General features: G+C 36.0%; 1 protein-coding gene across 3 annotated transcripts in view; it reads right to left on the bottom strand.

Moving 5' to 3' along the window:
• The window catches only part of CEP112 (centrosomal protein 112), a 519,949-nt gene that overhangs the window by 260,381 nt on the left and 239,981 nt on the right, over positions 1–19,587 (bottom strand). For all 3 annotated transcript variants that reach the window (XM_053568367.1, XM_053568366.1, XM_053568368.1), the window contains one exon: positions 13,607–13,714. In XM_053568367.1, the coding sequence (XP_053424342.1) occupies positions 13,607–13,714 (108 nt within the window). The remainder of the gene's footprint in view (positions 1–13,606; positions 13,715–19,587) is intronic.

Genomic DNA, 19,587 nt, shown 5'->3' with positions numbered 1-19,587 from the left:
TTATCCTATCAGTTGCATCATCAATATTTCCTTTTACACTGGATCATTCTCATCACCAAGCAAACACATTTTTACTGTATTACAATTTTTAAAAAACTTTCCCTTGATTGGGTGGCACCTGTGGCTCAAAGGAGTAGGGCGTCGGCCCCATATACCGGAGGTGGTGGGTTCAAACCCAGCCCCGGTCAAAAACTGCCAGAAAAAAAAAAAGAAAAAAAAACTTTCCCTTCACCCAACATACCCCTTTAGGTACCACCCATTTCTCTGTCCCCTTCTTTCAACATTCCCCCCAAATAGTTGTTCACATCCCCTTCTCTCTCCAACCACATCATTCAGGCTTTTGTTCCCATATTCTACTGAAACTGAGCTTGTCAAGGTGGCTAAAGACCTTCTTGCCAAATCCAGTGGTCAGTTCTCAGTTCCCAGCTGAGTGCATCTCTTGGCAACATCTTAAAAAAAAGTGGTTACTCATTTCCTTCTTCCTGAAACCCTTACTACACATGGCTTATGGGAAATCACACCTTCTAAGTGTTTCCTTTACCTCACTGGCTGCACATTCCCAGTCTCCTTTGCTTCTTCCTTCACCTCTTCCCTGCCTCTAATTGTTGGCACACCCCTGGGCCCAGTCCTGGAACCTCCTTCCTTTTCTCTCTACTCATGTCTGGATGTCTGTTACCACCTTTTGCTGTGTTGCTCAGCCAGAAAATTTCTGTCCCATTCGAGTTCCCTCTGTGCCTCACATGCCATTTCACATAGGTTGACAAGTTCTCCCTGTAAAATCTGACCCAGATATCCCAAATCAGACCACTTGCCATTGCTGTCACCCCCCAAACTTCATTCTAGCCTACTCCCCGAACCTACTATAATGGCATCCTAGCCAACCCCCCTGCTGCCTCTCCTGCCTTCTCCACAATGAATGCCCCACAAGGCTACAGAGATCTCTGTAAAACGCACACCAGATCTTGCTCCAATGGCTCCACCATGGTCCGTAGTGCTTGACATACCCTGCCTCTCCTTAGCCTTGTCTCCTACCATTCTCTCCCCACTTGCTATACTCCCCCCAAACACCAATGACCTCACAACTGTTAAACCTGCTCTTCCCTCTGCCTGGCATGCTCTTGCCTCAAGTTTTTGTGTGGTTTCTTCCTTCACTTCATTCAGGTCTTAGTTTGAATGTCACTTCAGTTAATCCTTCACTAACACTTCTTATAAAATGACAACCAATATATAAAGTAGCTGCTGCACTCACCTTAGCCTGCTTTATTTTCCTTCATAGCAGTTATCATTATCCCACATTAATTCACATTGTATTTTAGGAAGGAAAGAGACAGCATGTGTGCATGCTTGTGCAGGTGCCTGGGTGGGAGTGGCAGGCGTGTTTCCTTCCTCTCTCAGAAGGGTCAAGACTATTTTGTTCGCTGTCATATCCTAGGCGCCTAGCAAGATGTTTAGCATAAAGTAATTGCTCAATAAACAAGTACTAAGTAATGGATGATTGAGAAGCATTATTTCCATTTTTCATCTACTTAGAGAAGACATGATGAGTCTTAGAAAAAATTTTAAATAAAGTATCTCTAACACTAAACATGAACACTTTATGCCATGGTTACTGAGAAGAACTGACTTCATCTTTGCTCTCTTAATTTCCACTCTAGGCAAAGTGGGATAAAGTTTCTAGATAAAGGTACAATTTGTTTTAGCCTAGATGAGAAAAGTTTCAGGCCAAAAAAAAAAAAAAGGAAAAGGAGGCCCTTTCGATTGCCCTTCACTAATAATCAGTTAGTCAATTAATCTAAGCTATTAATATGTGACCTGGACCAAAGAACCCAGGCTCTGGAGCTTTACTGGAGCACTTTATCTACTGCCTGCAGGACAAATCTGTAACTTGTAGTATAGTTGTATTCCCTAAATTAGGAGGTTTTTGAAGGAAATCTGAAAAAGCATCATTAGATTGAAGCTTACATTTGTCTTGATCACCATTGAGGAGCAAAGTGGTTGATGTGCATATAGCTGGGACTCAAAAATTATTTATTACAAACCAGAAAATGAAGGCCAAACAAAAAAGACTTTTAAAAAAGAGTATGATAAGTAGTCTTCTTGCACCCCTGAGCAAGAAGAATAAGACAAAGAGATTGAAAACAATACCCTGGATGTACCATAAATTCATATTGAGAAACCAATAAAACATGCAAAATCCATTTTGAAGAGATTGTAGAGAGACCCACAAATTCAGGTCATTAACTTATTAACTTCATCTGGAAAGTCACTACTGAAAAGAAGTTTTGTCTAGCTTTTTAGTAAGATCTGTCTTACAATCACCCAAATGACAGCAAACAATTACCACTTTTTTTAATTTATTTTTTTATTGTTAAATCATAGCTGTGTACATTAGTGCAATCAAGGGGTACAATGTGCTGGTTTCATATACAATCTGAAATATTCTCATCAAACTGTTCAACGTAGCCTTCATGGCATTTTCTTAGTTATTGTATGTAGACATTTGTATTCTGCATTTAGTAAGTTTCGCCTGTACCCATTCTAAGATGCACCGTAGGTGTGGCCCCACCCATTACCCTCCCTCCACCATAACCTCCCCCCTCCCTTCCCCTTCCTTGGCCCTTCTTACCTCTTTCATGTTTACATGGATGGAGCTGGAACATATTCTTCTTAGCAAAGTATCTCAGGAATGGAAGAAAAAGTATCCAATGTACTCAGCCCTACTATGAAACTAAATTACAGCTTTCATATGAAGGCTATAACCCAACTATAGCACAAGACAATTCCCACTTTCATCACCGCTCCTGTGATTCCCCAGTCTCTGCAAATGATTTAGCCTCCCAACTCACAAAGAAAATCCTCCAGTAGTAAGAGTGTCTTCATCCGCCTACTGCAGACCTACTCACTTCTGTACCTCTGTCCTTCTCTTCTCTTCTCTAGTTGCAGCAAAAGCCTGGCTCTCCTCTCCAAGGCCAACACTGCCGGACAGGGCTCTTGTCCACACATCTCTACCTTCTTGGGAACCTCTGCCCCCTATTTTATGCTTTCTGATGTTTCTTTTTCCAGTGTAGATTAAATAGTCTCATTTAAAAGCAGCATATGCTTTTAGGTTACATTACTTAGATAATTAGAGACTAGGATATTTACAAAGGAAAGGACTGAGAATCACATGTCATCTGATTTTTAAATATCCCAACAGACCTTAATTTGAAATTTCCCACTTACTTATCATGCATAATTTGTTTTATCCTTGATACTGTTGTTGCTACCAAAATAGTTTGTTCCAAATAACAGTAGCTTGTAAGAGATTGGCCCTTTAGTATTTTTGGTAACCTTTGACAATATGTGTTTATTTTTTCTGAAGAATTTGATCACTTGTTTATCTGCTGTACTACATTTTTCTCTAAAGGCTTTGTAGTGAGAAAAGAAGATATAAAATGTAAGATTAAAGAATGATATAATGGAACTGCCAAAAAAAAATCCCCATAGTTCAGGAAATCCTAGCACGCCTGCTTGGTTGTTTGTTTCCAACTTGAATGCGGTTTGTGAAAAGACAATTAAATTGTCTTTTTGTTCCAATGGGTTATACAGGAAAGAAACAGGAAATCTTGATGAAAGCTTGGGCTTTACAGGATATTTGTGTGAGTATTTATCCCATGTGTTTGATGTTTTTCTTTCCACATCTGCACACTTTATGCCTGCATTTTTGCTAAGATATTTTAAAATACTACGTTGCTGTTTTGACTTTATTACAGTTCCCAGCACAATGCTTTCTATAAGGGAGGGGCTCAAAAATTAAAACTGAAGAGGGAAACTGAGGCCCCGAAGGCATAAGTCATTCATTTCCTCTGAATGTCAGTCAATTCCCTCATTATAAAAAATGTGAGGATTAGATACTGGATAAGTGCTTTTAAAACTTTTCCACCAAAGTACTCCTAGCAGCAGGGAAAATGAATAGTACCTGTCCCCTAGGGGATGTGAGGGCATAGCCTGAAGCAGCCTCTGCAAGCTGGAAGTTTCTTTGAAACGTCCTCTTTTATCTTAAAAATGCAGGAGAACTTTGCATTTTACAAAACAGGAAAGTCTATGTTTGTTTCAATATGAAGTTACCTCAGTAGTAAAACTACTTTGCTTTCCCACCACATAAGCGAGTGCATGGAACACTCCAGAAAACCTGCAGGTCGCCTCCCACTCTCCTGCCACCTGATCCTTCCCCCAGCGTGAGAAGCAAGGGCCTGATGATCAGCATCTAAATCTCGTCATGGTGGGAGATGCCATAATTATAGCAGTTACAATTTTACCTTTTAGAGAAAAGTAAGAGAAAAGAATGGAAAAATGTTCACACTTGTATCTGTGTTTGAATGGCAACTGAGAAAGAGGCGGAAGCTAGACAGGTAGGTGAGTAAATGAGTCAGTGGTGCAACCAGAGAAGTCCGTCTATCAAGAGAGGAGCAAGAGTCTAATCAGACAAATGAACAGAACATCAAATCTTGGATTTTGATGAGAGCTTGGTAGTAGGACAGCCCTTGACAGGTTCTTCAACATGCTCGTGCTGGGAAACTCACTTTCTCACAAGACAAACGACTGCACATTGAAGTGTTCTTTAGAAAAGAACTATCTTGAAACAACTCAAAGTGTTCCTCCCAGCATTATCTACACACAGGTTCTATTTCTGCCCCTGGAATTCCACGGGGGTGTGCGTAGAGTGGAGTGGAAGCCACGATTTTCAATGAAAAATAAAAAAGGAGCATGGCTCTGGTTTTGGTTCTTTTGGTTCTGATTCCACCATCTATTAACTACATGGGACTTCAGGCCAGGCATGCAACTAGATGCGCTTCCTTTTCTACAACTGAAGATAAAAATAATAAACAATGGTAGCTGTCTCTGGAGAATACTGTGAAGATAGAGAGGGGCTGAATACAGGCAAAGCAGAGCAGAGCCCTGCCCAGGGGAGGTCCCAGAAACTATGGGCTCTTAGGACTCTTATCATAACAGACCAAGCCTAAAGCCTCCTGTAACATTAAATTTTCAAATAAAGACACCGCAATTCTCCTTAGTCTCCTCTTCTCACTGGCAACATAGCCTTATTCCTTTAAATATTCTGACATAGTTCCAGACCTTTCTATATTCTAGAAACTCTCTTTTGTTCCAGTTTGTCACCGTCGGGGAAGGGAGGGGGGAGGTTAGGATGGAGGGAAAGTAATAGGTGGGGCCACACCTACGGTGCATCTTAGAATGGGTACAGGCGAAACTTACTAAAGGCAGAATACAAATGTCTACATACAATAATTAAGAAAATGCCATGAAGGCTACGTTGAACAGTTTGATGAGAATATTTCAGATTGTATATGAAACCAGCACATTGTACCCCTTGATTGCACTAATGTACACAGCTATGATTTAACAATAAAAAAAAAAATGTGGTGACCAAAATTGATGTATTCCCTATGTGACCTGATAAGGAAAAATAGGCAGGGACCATGTCCACTAGCTCTCCTGTCCCACTGGCTGGGCACCACACTCCCCTTATCTGTCTCTTTCTGTCTTCCTCACCCCTCACTCTCATACTTTAGTGACTGATCTTCTAAACCAAAGCATGACATTTTATATTCAACCCCAATAAATATAATCTTAATTCCAGCCTGCTTAAAGCTTCAGAAAACTGATTTCCTTATCCTACATATTAACTACTCCTCAGAACTCTCCAAGCACTGAGAAACTTCAAACTTTTTTTTTATCCCTTATCATCATCCACTGACTGACAGATGCTTAGAAATCTCACATCAGGTTCTGACACTAATCATTCAGAGATGGCCCTCTGAATTATCACTTAACCACATAAAGATACTGACATCCAAAGCACAGTTCCACATACTGCCTTCATGAAGGACCTTGTCAGATGGCTGGGTAAAGTCCAGATACGTTATATCTAGCCCTGTTTCCTTATCTACCAGACTGGCTACACCGTTCAAAGTAGGAAATGAGCTTAGTTTAATCGGCTTCATTTTTAGTGTACTCATGCTGGCTTGTAGACACCACTATTATATGTCTACTGTTTGTCATGATAAACTTTCACAGTAAAAACCTTAATAATTTGGAGTGCAGGAATATTGTTACAGTTAATAGAACATTCTGCTGAGGAAAGGTTAACTGGAAAAACACTTGTATATTATTACATCAGTAAATATCCTCCTAAAATACACTAGCTTATATTCCTGCCTTCATCTTTCCTTAGTCAGTTACTGCCTGGGATATTGATTCTAATTAACAGCTGTGTAGCTACAGGAAGAACAAAAATGGCTGAAATCTGCACCAACCTAAGATGCCCTTGTATGTTTTTGTAAATTCCTTTTATAACCTACATTTATATTATCTATCATTCTCTCACAGAAAAAAAAAATGGAAAGACTGATGCAAAAGTGTATGGGTTCCAATAACAGTACAATCCTTTAAAGCAGCGATTCTCAACCTTCCTAATGTCACGACCCTTTAATACAGTTCCCATGGGGCGTGACCCACAGGTTGAGAACTGCTGCTTTAAAGAATTCATCAGTATCTCTTATTGTGTAAAACATTTTTGATCAAGGCAACACAAACATACCAAAGTTTGGTAGGTTTTTAAATCTATCCTTCTGAGAAAAGCTTTTGAAACTTAACATGCTTCCAAACAAATTTATATGAATATATTTTTTAAAGAAGAAAGTGATTCTGTCATAATGTGGATAGTAGGGGTATAGAAAAAGAATTCACCATGATTCCATCATCTACCAGGGGTCCTCAAACTTTATAAACAGGGGGCCAGTTCACCGTCCCTCAGATTGTTGGAGGGCCGAACTATAGTTTAAGAAAAAAAAAATGAACAAATTCCTACGCACACTGCACATATCTTATTTTGAAGTAAAAAAACAAAACGGGAACAAATACAATCACACCGCCGCATGTGGTCTGCGGGCAGTAGTTTGAGGACCCTAAACAATAATTAACATCATCGTTTTTATATTTGTGTCTGATTTTTTGAGGTTAAGGAAATTGCACCAGAGGGTGTATGTGTTTTTTATGACTCTTGGTAGATACTGCCAAAATCCTTCCCAAACAGGCTGTTAATTTACAATGCCACTAGCATATATGAAAGTACCAATCTCCTGCAGCTTCTGTCAACTTTAGATGGTACATCATTGTTAATTCTAATTTGCCTTTTTATTAACACAAAAAGTCAAAAGTGTTTAAGTTTTCCTCGGTGGCTTTTCCTACTGTGTCCAACTCAAAAAGCTGAACTTGTGCCAAAAAAAAAATCACAAAATAAATGCAAATCAAGTGCTGAAATCATTTGGCTACAGTTGATTATAAATTTGTCATCCACACGATTATCATCAAAATAAAAATCTAATTTTAAAACTCTCCTATGTTACTCTTCAACTTCTCAGACTCACTCTATAGCACAATAACTTCTGATTCATACTTGTGTTATGTAAAGAGTTTTAAATGTGGTTTTCCTTTCTCACATGTTCATTCATTGGTTTACTTAGACGAACTGAAATTTTTCTTATGTTTATTAGTGCTTCTAATATGGCCTTTTATCCAAAAATTACTCAATTGTACTTTTTAACTACAGCATAATAAAAAGTAATATTCTTTGTCTCTCCTTATAATTCTTATTTATATTTCATTAATTATTATTTCTGTTTCCCTCTTGGCTCCTTATTCCCTAATCCTGGGATCCACTTTTCAATATAATTTCTACACCTAGCTTCTAAAACCAGTTCCCCAATCAACCTCCCTACAGTTATTAAAGCTGTGGAAATTATCCTCCATGGCTGTTTAGATTAAATTTATTTAATAGAAATCCATACATTCATTGAAGTTGGCATATGTCAAAATGACTTTCAGCTGCCATCAAGTATTAATCAAAAATTAGCTTCTTCATTTTTGTATTATACCACTTTTTAAAAATAATCTGATAAATTAACCCCATTGCACTGGCTTTGGGGGCTAGAAACCCTGAAGTTATCCACATTTGGGTACCTTTAAAAATAATTTGCTAATGCTCTATCTTCCACGTCTTTTATTCTCTTTTAGGCTTTTCAACTATTGGTTATTTTTACACTATACATAAATTGTTTTAATTTATTTTATATTTCATTAAGACAAACTTATTATGCACTTAATATCCTACAGAGTGCCTATGGGAACTGAAATTTTTTTAAACAGAGTATTATATAAAGGTTCCATAATATGCATTTCATTCTATTGCTTCTTAGTATTTGTAAATTAATGTTTAATAAGCATAACACATGCTTATTCTGAAATTTCAAGTAAAAAAAGGTGCATTTAGAGCGTGCAATAACACTCATCACAACCCTAATCCATAATTCCATACCAACTCCATATATATATAATCATGTAGAATTTTTTACTGAATTTACGTATGTATAATACAGACACATGTTTTAATTTTACATAAATAGGATCATTATATACAAAGTGTTCTAAAATAAGCATTATTCCTTTAACAACATCTCTTGTTGTTCATATCAATCTTTTTAATAAGTGCATATTCTATAATATGGATTTAGCATAATTTATTTAATCATTCACTTTATTTACATTTTCATTACTCCAAATAGTGTTCCACAAACCTATTTAAACACACATCTTTTTGCACATGTGTAAGTATTTCTGTAGGATAAGTTCCAAAAAGTAAACTTTTTGGCTTGAAGACTATATGAATTAAAATTTTTAAAGACTAGAACATATATGTATATTCTATATATGTATATGAACAATTCACATACACACATGATTTTTTAAAATAAAATTGTAAAGCTCATCTTATAATGAAAAGTAACAAGCCCTTGCCCCATTCCACTCCTGCACTGTGGCAACTCTTGATTTTTAGCCATCTCTGTTTTCCCTTCTCTGGTAGTTCCCTCTGTACCCCTTATTGTGCTATATAGCTCTTCCTTAATTTACTAAAGATAGACTTTGCTGATAAGTTTTCTGCAATGACAAATAGAAATTTAGCTCATTCACACTCCCTGGCCTTTGCTCTTCTTTTCTTCTCAGTATAGTTACATCATTCCTTTCAGTTCCTCCCATGGTCAACCCTGTATCTTGACCCTGTATGTCTTGCTTCACTCCAAGGGCAGAAGCTCAAACCCCTGTTTCATAATTGAAACACCTCAGTTCTCTCAGCCATCCTCCTTCTTCCTTTGCCCCATTCTCCCATTTCCATGCCTATGTCACCTCTACTCTTACTGTTACAATAGCCAGACTGATAACATTTATGTTCTGTAACAACAATTAGTTTTCAGAGTTGAATACGATAATGTAATCTAATTACTGTGACTATGCACATTTTCTTCAATGAAGAGTACTTATTTTTCTGGACTACAGCAACTTATTTACTGGTCCAATATCATAACACCTATGCTGCCCTATGAAGAGTGCTTCTGGAACCCAATGCCAATGTTGTCTAATTTTTTATATTTCTAAGTTTTATGAGCATAGTAACAGTGATAAATTGTTTTAGTCTCACCCCTATTTGATGGTCTTCTCTGTGACACCTGTTCCTACAGGAGGATTACATTGGCGAGGTCAAGTTTGCTATGGCCAATGAAATGTGAGGGGATGTATCAATGTACTTACTTCTAAGTCAACTTTAAGAGCCAGAATATGCTCAACGTAAGTCCTTTTCCATTTCCCATTTTAATGTTCCAGATAGGTCATTATGGAAATGGGATTTCAAGATGACATAGCATGGATTGGAGATGCGGTCAATCCTCAAAGGACATGTGGCATAAGTGAGCAGTAAACTTTTACTGTGGTAAGCCATTGAGATTTGGAATCATGTTTACCAAAGCCTAACCAGGCTATCCGCATATTCCTGAAGACTCACTCTCACCCTAATCCCTCATGCTCTAACTCCTTTGTAGACCTCTGAACAGCAAACATCCTGTTCCTTCCTCATTATTATTCTCATTGCTAGGTCCCAAATCCTCATTATCCTCAGTTTACTGTCTTATTTTTCTAAGAATAATCTTAAGTAACCTCTTAAGATTACACATGGGAAGCAAATTTTATGAGTCCATGTCCCTGTGTGCCTTTAGGCTGCCTATATGATAAATGATTTCATCATGTTAATGGCTGGACTACAGAATTTTCAAGGCATTCTCTTTGAGGATCCAGTTTTGCTATTCAACACTGTGAAATTAACTTGATTCTTATTCCTTCATATATGGTCTGTTTTTCACTCTTCAAGTTTTAGGAAGGATTTCAAACTCATGTGAGATCAGAGAACAGGCCTGAAACACAACTGGATGAAGCCTGTGTCGTAAGACATATAAAGAATAAAAAGGGTCACAGTGAATCAACAAGGACTGCCCTGTATAATAGCAGTACTGTTTCTCAGTTCCAGTTGATTGTTGTCATGGGAAAATTCAGGCATACAGTTGCTAGATTTACTAAGATTGCAAGATAAGCTTGAAATTGGTATATTATGTATAATTATATGCATTTTAAACTTTAACAACTTATTCAAAAATTGATATCAGAAACCAAGGGCTGGCCAAACAAAAACAAGTTTGAAGGCTTGATCCTGCCTGAAATCAACCTATTTGCCACCTCTGCCTGTGTTTTAAAATGTTCCCTTTATCCTTGGTGCTTTAGAATTCCATAGATGTATTTTTCTATTCTCTTCTCCTTCAGCAATGTGAAAATCTCTTGCATTGTTTCCCTAATAATTTCCACTCTCTAGTTTCTCTATTTTCTCTCTTGGACTCCTAACTAGACAGTGATGTTCACCTTCCCTGGATGGATTCACGCAGCCTCTGAACTATTCTATCTTTTTGCCTTTTGTCTTGTCTTGGAGGATTTCATCAATTTTGTTTGTGATGAAGTTAAAAAGCAGTCTATCAGAGCAGTTATGAGCAAGGAAGTTAAATCTATAAAGCCTGGGTTTGAACCATGGCTCTGCCACTCAGGATTGTGATCCTGGGCTACGTACTCTCTGTGCCTTGGTTTCCTCAACTGTTAAATTAACAATAGTACCTACTTCTATTGTTTTTTTTTCTATATTCAATCATTTTTGCTTTTACATTATTTTCTGCCTTTGCTTGTTTTTGGTTGAACTTTCTTAACTTTTTCTGGTTTCCTAAGGAAGAAGCTTTTAAATAATTGATTTGAAAACTGTCTCCTTTACTTATATAAGCACACAATGCTATAAATCTTCCCCAAATTACTATTTTTTCTATATTCCACAAGTTTTGATGTTAGGTTTTTATTTTCATTAGGTTTAAATATTTTATTATTTCCTTTGTGGTATGTAACCTTCATACTCACTATATAATAAAGTAATTTGCAAGTAGTACAAAGCAAGAATTATAAAGAATGAATGTCTTTTATATGTATAGTTGTTTGATTACTACTAAAAACATCTTAATTGGGCTTGGCACCTGCAGCTCAAGTGGCTAGGGGGTCAGCTACATACACAGGAGCTGGCGGGTTCAGATCCAGCCCGGGCCTACCAAACAACAATGACAACTACAACCAAAAAATAGCTGGGCGTTGTGGTGGGCACCTGTAGTCCCAGCTACTTGAGAGGCTAAGGCAAGAGAATCGCTTGAGCCCGAGAGTTTGAGGTTGCTGTGGGGACACGGTACTCCATCCAGGGTGACAGCTTGAGACTCTGCCTCAAAAAAAAAAAAAAACCTTTTAATCAGGGAAATGTCATATAGACAGCTTGAAAAAAGAAAAAGAATACCAGATGAATCAGAAATTGAACTCTGCTTAAGACTCTACTTAGTTTATCACCTTGAGCAAGTAATTTTACTACCTAAGATGATTAATACAGAATCATCTAAGCCAAAAGTCTTTTAAAAAAATAAAACACATACACATACAGCCAACTAAAGGGGATGGCTTCATCAATGATCAAATTAAGGACATTAAAATTCCTTTCCTCTAATGCACACATAATAGACATCCATTGATTAAAACTAAAATCAATTCAACAATAATGAATTGTGTTTCTAGTAGGAACTCAATCACAGAAACACAATGCAACAGAGGTTGAAAGCAATATAAGAGAAAGTTTTTCTCTCTGATAAGACCCTTTCTGTATTAAAAAAATTAGTTCTATGTGATTATTACTATATAATACAAGAGCTAAGTGTACAAAATAATCAGATGTTAAATGCTATGATTTTAAAGAAAGAAAAAAAATGATTAAATGATTAAATTTTGTAGGTCCAGTAACATTTGATAGGAGAGTTGGAACAGGAGTTGAGCCTTAAGGATGAGCATGATCTGCCTGCATGGAATGGAGCGGGACAGTCCAGATAATGAAAGCAAGGAACAATTCACAGACTTTTTTCTCTGTAATTATTTTGCTTTTATGACAGCGCTATAAAAGTAACTTACGCAAATACATCTTTTTCTACCAACGTTTTAAGATTAAACAACAAAACCACATCCCTAAGGACACATGTCAGATCAGACTTTTCCTCTCACTAAATTCAAGCTGGTCACCAATCGTTATCAATTAGCAGAAGAAAGAAAATTCAGTAATCACAAGGGATTACTTGCTTAATAGGGGATTAAAAATGTAATAATAATAAATTATCCACGTTTCAGGATTTACAAGGTTTAAATATTGTCTTTATAAAACATTTTCATTACCCAAGTTACTAATTTAATTAATGTTTTCCTAAATGTTAAGGAAACAAGGCAGGCAAGTTAGACAAACAAGTAAAAATAAATTGCCATCTTAAAAATTCTGAGAATAAAGAGGAATTTGTTTTTTAAAAGAAGAAAATTAAACCTTTTTATTACTAAGTAAGAGGCAGAGCAGGGAGGACAAAATCTACACTCAGTATGTTCCAGTCCTGACCTGTCTGCCCCTCATCTCCTATAGCTAGAACCTTTCTCCTTCCACTCCAGCTCACCTGGCCATCCCCATCATTTTTGTTCCTTAAACACTCCTGGCCTGCTCTCTTCTCGGGATCTTTGAATTGGCTGTTCCCTCAGACTGAAATTCTCCTCTCACAGCTGGCCTCTTCCCAGTCTTTGGGACTCTTAGCACAAATGTCAAGACTTCCCTGACCTCCAACTCAAGGCCAGCAAAGAGCAAAGTATATAAGTGCACTCACTTTTCTTCTTCATGAATCACTCATCAAAATTCATTTAAAAATTTTTTTTCTACTGACCGCCCAGCAAACGTAAGCCCCGTGAGAGAAGGAACCTTGCTATCTCCATCACTGCTATCCTCAGTGTCAGTAACAGTACCTGGCCTATGGTAGGCACCCAACACAATTTCCCAAACAAATAAATAATTCAAACTGTGCCAACGGAAACAGAAGAACTCAAGAATCACAATAAATGTTTCAATTAAAATTCAGAGTAACCATCAAAATAGACTTCTGTAGAGTATTAAATTCTCCATTTCCGTATTTTATTGAAATAAATATTACTTTAAATATTTCAAATATACTGAGATAACATTTCTTAGCAAGATTTTCATTATGCATATATTTTGTCATATAAAGAGATGTTTAAAAGAGGGGTTACATACATGTTGAAAAATCAAATGGCATTATCAAAATAAAAGACCAACCTGCTGTTCATATCGCTGTTTCACATCCTCCAGTTGCCATAAAAACTCCTTTGACTGTTTTTCACGAAGAGACTTGGATCTAGTTAGATCTGCTTCTACTTTTTCCATCTACAAAATTTAAAAACCAAATATTAAATTTTTAAACAAAAAATTGTGTTCTATGTCTTGGTAATTTTCCAGTCATTAAAACACCGCATGAAACAAAATGATGAATTTAAGGTGGTAAAATAATAAAAGACACATCAATTATTTTAATAGATTTTAATAATTTAAGGACAGAAATTAAAATGGGTATATAACTGTATTGAATATTGGAATGTCCAAAATTGTATTTCTACTACATTGTTGGTACAATATTAGAATTTAGTATTATACCAACAATGTAGTAGAAATACAATTTTGGACATTCAAATATTTATTCAACAAGATTTAATTAAACTCTTGGTATGTGCTGAAGGGGAGCAAATTTTTCCAGATCATATCTCTGGTGAGAGATTTATATCTAGAATATCTTATAAACTTAGTAAATGTAGAATATAAATGTCTTAACACAATAACTAAGAAAATGCCAGGAAGGCTGTTAACCAGAGTGATGAAAACGTGTCAAACGGTCTATAAAACCAGTGTACGGTGCCCCATTAATGTATACAGCTATGATTTAATAAAAAAAAATAATAATGTCAAAATTAAGGGGGAAAAATAGGCTTTCCAACATGACTCTGGATATACACATATGAACAAAGGATATTGGACCTCTTCCTCAAATTATGTACAAAAATTATCTCCAATGAATCCTGTATGTTAAAATGACAAAATTCTTGGAAAAAAAAAAAAAAAGAATTCTTACAAGCCCAATTATAAACAGGCAATTACACTCCATTTTAAAATAGGCAAAGGCTCCAAATAGACATTTTTCCAAAAAAGATATATACTACAAATAGGCACGAAGCATATGAAAACACGCTCCACATCACTATCATTAGGCAACTATAAATTAAAATGAGATTGACATACTACTGCAAGCTCCCCAAGATAACTGTAATCAAAAAGACAGGTAACAACAAGTATCAGGGAAGATGCAGAAAATTCAGAGCCTTCAACACCACTGGTGGGACTGTAAAATAGTGCAGCCCCTAGAAGGCATGCTGGCAATTCCTCAACAGGTTAAATACAGAGTCACCATGTTATTTTAGCCTCACTATAACATGAAAATGAAAAGATACAAAAAAGAAAAGATACATCCGCACAAAACTTTATCTAAATGCTCCTAGTAGCATTGTTCATTACAGCCCCAAATTGGAAACTATCCAAATGTCCATCAGTTGGTGAATGGGTAAACAAAACGTGGTATATTCGCACAGTGGAATATTAGCCATAAAAAATAATGAAGTACTAATACTTCAAAGCATTTAACTAAGTGTCACAAAAGATCACATATCGTATGGTTCCACTTACATTAAATTTCCAGGACAGGCAAATTCATAGAAACAGAAAATAGGTTAGTGAATAGTTGGCATGTGAATTTTATCTCAACTAAGCTATTATTAAAAAAGAAAAAATGAACCTCTATGGAAAGCTGGCTCCAGTCGGCCATCTTGCCAGAGTTTATAGCCCAAGAAGAAGGGAAAGGGGAGAGTGAAGGGAGGAGAGGAAAGGGTGGAGGATGGGTGGAGGGAGGGTGATTGGTGGGACCACTCCTACAGTGCATCTTATAAGGGTACATGTGAAATTTACTAGGTATAGAATATAAACGTCTTAACACAATAACTTAGAAAATTCTGTGAAGGCTATGTTAACCAGTTTGATGACAATATTTCAAATTGTGTATAAAACCAGCACATTGTACCCCATGATCACATTAATATACACAGCTATGATTTAATAAAATAAAATAAGAAAAAATAAAAGCCATAGACTCCACCACTATGAGGCCTCACATAATCCAGGTCTAGTGACCTCTCTAAGGTCATCTCCACTAATCTATTACACTGCCTTCATCACTCCAGCCCACCTGCCTCCTTGCTGCGCTTACAACATGCCAGAAATGCTCTCACCTCAGGGTCTAGGAGTATCTACCTGATATCTACACGGCTTCCTTCTCAGACTCTTAAGGTCACCTTTGTACTGAGGGCTCCCAGATCATGCCATTGTAAATTTTAGATTGCAGTCCTCATATTCCCAAGTCCACTAGTCTCCCTTTCCCTGCTTTGCTGCTCTTTTGTTACACAGAACATATCACCTTCAGGTTCACAGTATAATTTACATCTTCATTAGTGCAGTTTTTAATGTCTATTTTCTCCACAGTAACATAACACTGTGTTCACTGATGTATCAGTGAAATGGTATCAACCATTTATCACAGTGGCTGGTACATATGGGGACCCAATAAATACTAATCAAATGGGGGGAAAAAAGACACAGTATTCTCCACTTAGTCAAAACTTGCTGAATTAAAATAAAACCTTCCACCAAAAAACAAAAGCTAAGAGAATCTAGCACCTGCCTTATAGGAAGTGCTAAAGGGAGTTCTTTTGGGTCAAATAAAAGGCCGCTTTCATAAGGGATGCAGTTAGAGTAGTTCTATGAGGGTAATTAATAGCAATAAACACCTATATAAAAAACAGATTTCAAATAAACATGACATTTTAGATTATACTGACCGAAAATGCTAGACCCCATTCCATTCTCCGTCCACAGTTTAACCAAAATTTAAAAAGCAAGTCTTAAAAATACTTAAAGTTTGTATAAAAATATAGGGTTCTCAGTTGCCATAGATGCAAAAGATTCTGCTTCATCACACATCATTCCATATTCCACTGAACTTCCAGTTAAAAAAAAGTAAACTCCTTTGTTGTGTAATTCAGGCTTTAAGAGAACCTAAGAGTAAAACTTGGTGGGCAAGATTGTTTAATGTTTAAAGAAACAAGAAAGGTAATGAAGGGTGTTGTTAGATCTCCCTGATATGGTGCCGCAGGCATTGACTTTTGCTACATTTAAGAGAAAACCCAAGTATCCATAGCTTAAATAACACAGGTTCTTATTTTTTTCCATATATAACAAAAAGTTCAGAAGTAGTCTGCTACATTGGCAGCTCAAAGATGTCATGGTTAAAGTTGCTGCTATTCAACCTTCCCCTATTGGTTGCAAAATGGTTTCTGTAGCTCTGAACATCTGGGGAGGAAAGGGTAAAGGATAAAGGGATAAGGGCATAGGGTATGTACATGTATTAGGTGAGTTTCCTTTTCAGGGGCTTTCCTACAAGTTCCTGCCAATGGCAAATTACTATAATTATCCTGTTTGCATCTCATTCGCTAGAACTACATTAAATGTCCATATCCTTCTATAAGAGTCTGTATTTTTAAAACTGTATCTAAATAAGATCAAGGATCTATTATAAGGGCCAAGGAAGGGGAAGAAGGCGGGAGGTTTAGGTGGAGGGAGGGTAATGGGTGGGGCCACATGTACGGTGCATCTTAGAATGGGTATAGGCAAAACTTACTAAATGCAAAATACAAATGCCTACATACAGTAACTAAGAAAATGCCATGAAGGCTACGTTGAACAGTTTAATGAGAATATTTCAGATTGTATATGAAACCCGCACATTGTACCCCTTGATGGCACTAATGTACACAGCTATGATTTAACAATAAAAAAAAAAGAAAAGAAAAGAAAGTAGAAATGTATGTTGGATGAACATCAGGCAGTTTCCATAAAGTATAGTCATAATAAGTTATTGCTCTTCAGTGGTATTACAGTTTAAGTAATTTGACATACATACTTCATATTATACATGGTACAATTACCTGATTGGATACAAATCCACAATTCAAAATACAGAGGGTGCCAAAAAATGTATACACATTGTAATAAAGAAAAAACTGTATTAAATTTGTAACACTCGAGTCACATTTGACTCCTGCAATTACAAGAGATGCTGAAGGTGACCTGTACTCATCTTTTGTTACTGGGATACATTGAGTATTATAACTTTAATACTTTTTTGTCCTTTCTTAAAAAGTATATACAGTTTTGGGCACTTTCTATATATTTTATTGTATTAAATGCACATTTAGATAAACTATAAGAAACAATGTTTCAAATATTTTCTGAAATACATAGCTATACCAATAATAGATGCACACATACATAGAAATAGATGGGCAGGCTGGAAGAAGGTTATCAATGGCAGAAAGACAGGTAAACATTTCTGTGTTTGACTGAAGACTCAATAGCAACTGACGTCCTCACAAAAAGAAAATCAATCAACATATTAATTGATTATATCTGTAATTCATTTTGTGAGAGATGATCATTAATATAAGGAAAGACTATATCTTATATATGTTAGGGTGCAGAAGTATTGATATAAAAGGGATATAAAATATATAAATATTTATAGAAATATAACTATAATTTACTAACATTATAAGAGAAGTTGAGAAAAATGTTAGGCTTAACAAATTCATTAATAAATTGTATATTATTCCCTATTCAGACCATTGATCCATATTTCATTATATCCATTTGACAACTTTCAGATTATTCAACTTCCATATTTCTTTCTTAATATAAGAAAAAGAATGAAATTAAATAATTACCAATGGTATTTTTATGAGTATCATTATTGCAGAATATCACCAATATACTAAATCCCTCTTAAAGAGATTTAAACACTTTCATTCATATAAATTAAAATGAACAAATACTTTTAACATTTTAAAAAACATTTTATTGAAATACAATATAAAGAAAAGTGAATATAGATGAACTTTCTCAAACTTAATATCGCCATGTAACTAGCACCAAAGTCAATAAATGGTACCTCAGAAGTCATTACCTGTTCACCCAAGAATAACCTGGACTGGCTAATTTTGCTTGGTTTTGTATCTAATATTAACGAAATGATATGACACAAACTCTGTAATCTTTGTGGCTGGTTTCCTTCAACACAGCATCTGTGAGGTCCAAACATTTTGTAAGGTACAGTTGTAGACTCTCCATTCTAATTGTTGTATAGTATTCCATTGTGTGAATATACCACAATTCTCTTATCTATGTTACTGCTGATGGATATGGCTAGTTTGCAGGCTTTTACTATTATAAATAATGCTATTAATGTTCTCATATGTGTCTTTTTGTTAGCATATATGCATTTCTGTAGGTTCATATACTTAGGTATAGAATAGCTGGACATAGGGTATGCATATATTTAGATGTAGTGGCGACTGCCAAATCGTTTTCCAAAACACTTGTACCAATTTACATTCACATTAGTAGTATAAGTTTGCACATCCTAGCAAACACTTGTTATTCTGTCTTCATTTGAGCCATTCTGCTGGATGTGCAGTCGCACCACATTGTGGCTTTATATTTGCATTTCCCTGATAAAGAAATGAAGCACCTTTTTATACGTTAATTGGCCATTGTGGAATCAACTTTCATGAAATATTTGTTCAAATATTTTTCCCAGTTTTCTATGTGGAGTTTAGTTTGTTTCTACTAAAATTTGGAGCTCTTTATTCTGAATATTAGTTTTTTGTTCAATTATCTGAATTGAAAATATCTTCTCCCACTCTGAAGTGCCTTTTCACTGGACTCCTTTGATGAAGAAAAGTTCTTAATTTTAATGAAGTGAAATTTTAAAATATTTTGGGTTTTGTGCCTTTTTGTTTCCTATTTAGAAAATCTTTACCTATAACCAGTTATCAAACATGTTCTTACATTTTCTTCTGAAATTTTTATTATATTACCTTTCATTTGTATATCTACAATCTTTCTAAAATTAATTTTGTGAATGGGGTAAATATGGAATAAGATTATTCTCTTTTTTTGCCCCATATGATTATCTACTTGAAGCAGCACAATTCACTGAGGTGACCACTGTCTGCCCACTGCACTGCTGTCCCTCCTTTGATGTGAATCAGACTCATCATAGATCACTAGTCTGTTTTTGGTCCCTTTCCTCTGTTTCTTTGGTC

The sequence above is a fragment of the Nycticebus coucang genome, chromosome 18 (assembly GCF_027406575.1).
Source record: "Nycticebus coucang isolate mNycCou1 chromosome 18, mNycCou1.pri, whole genome shotgun sequence".
Taxonomy (NCBI): Eukaryota; Metazoa; Chordata; class Mammalia; order Primates; family Lorisidae; genus Nycticebus; species Nycticebus coucang.
Note: the sequence above shows the minus strand (reverse complement) of the source record. Positions and strands in the feature narration are given on the sequence as shown.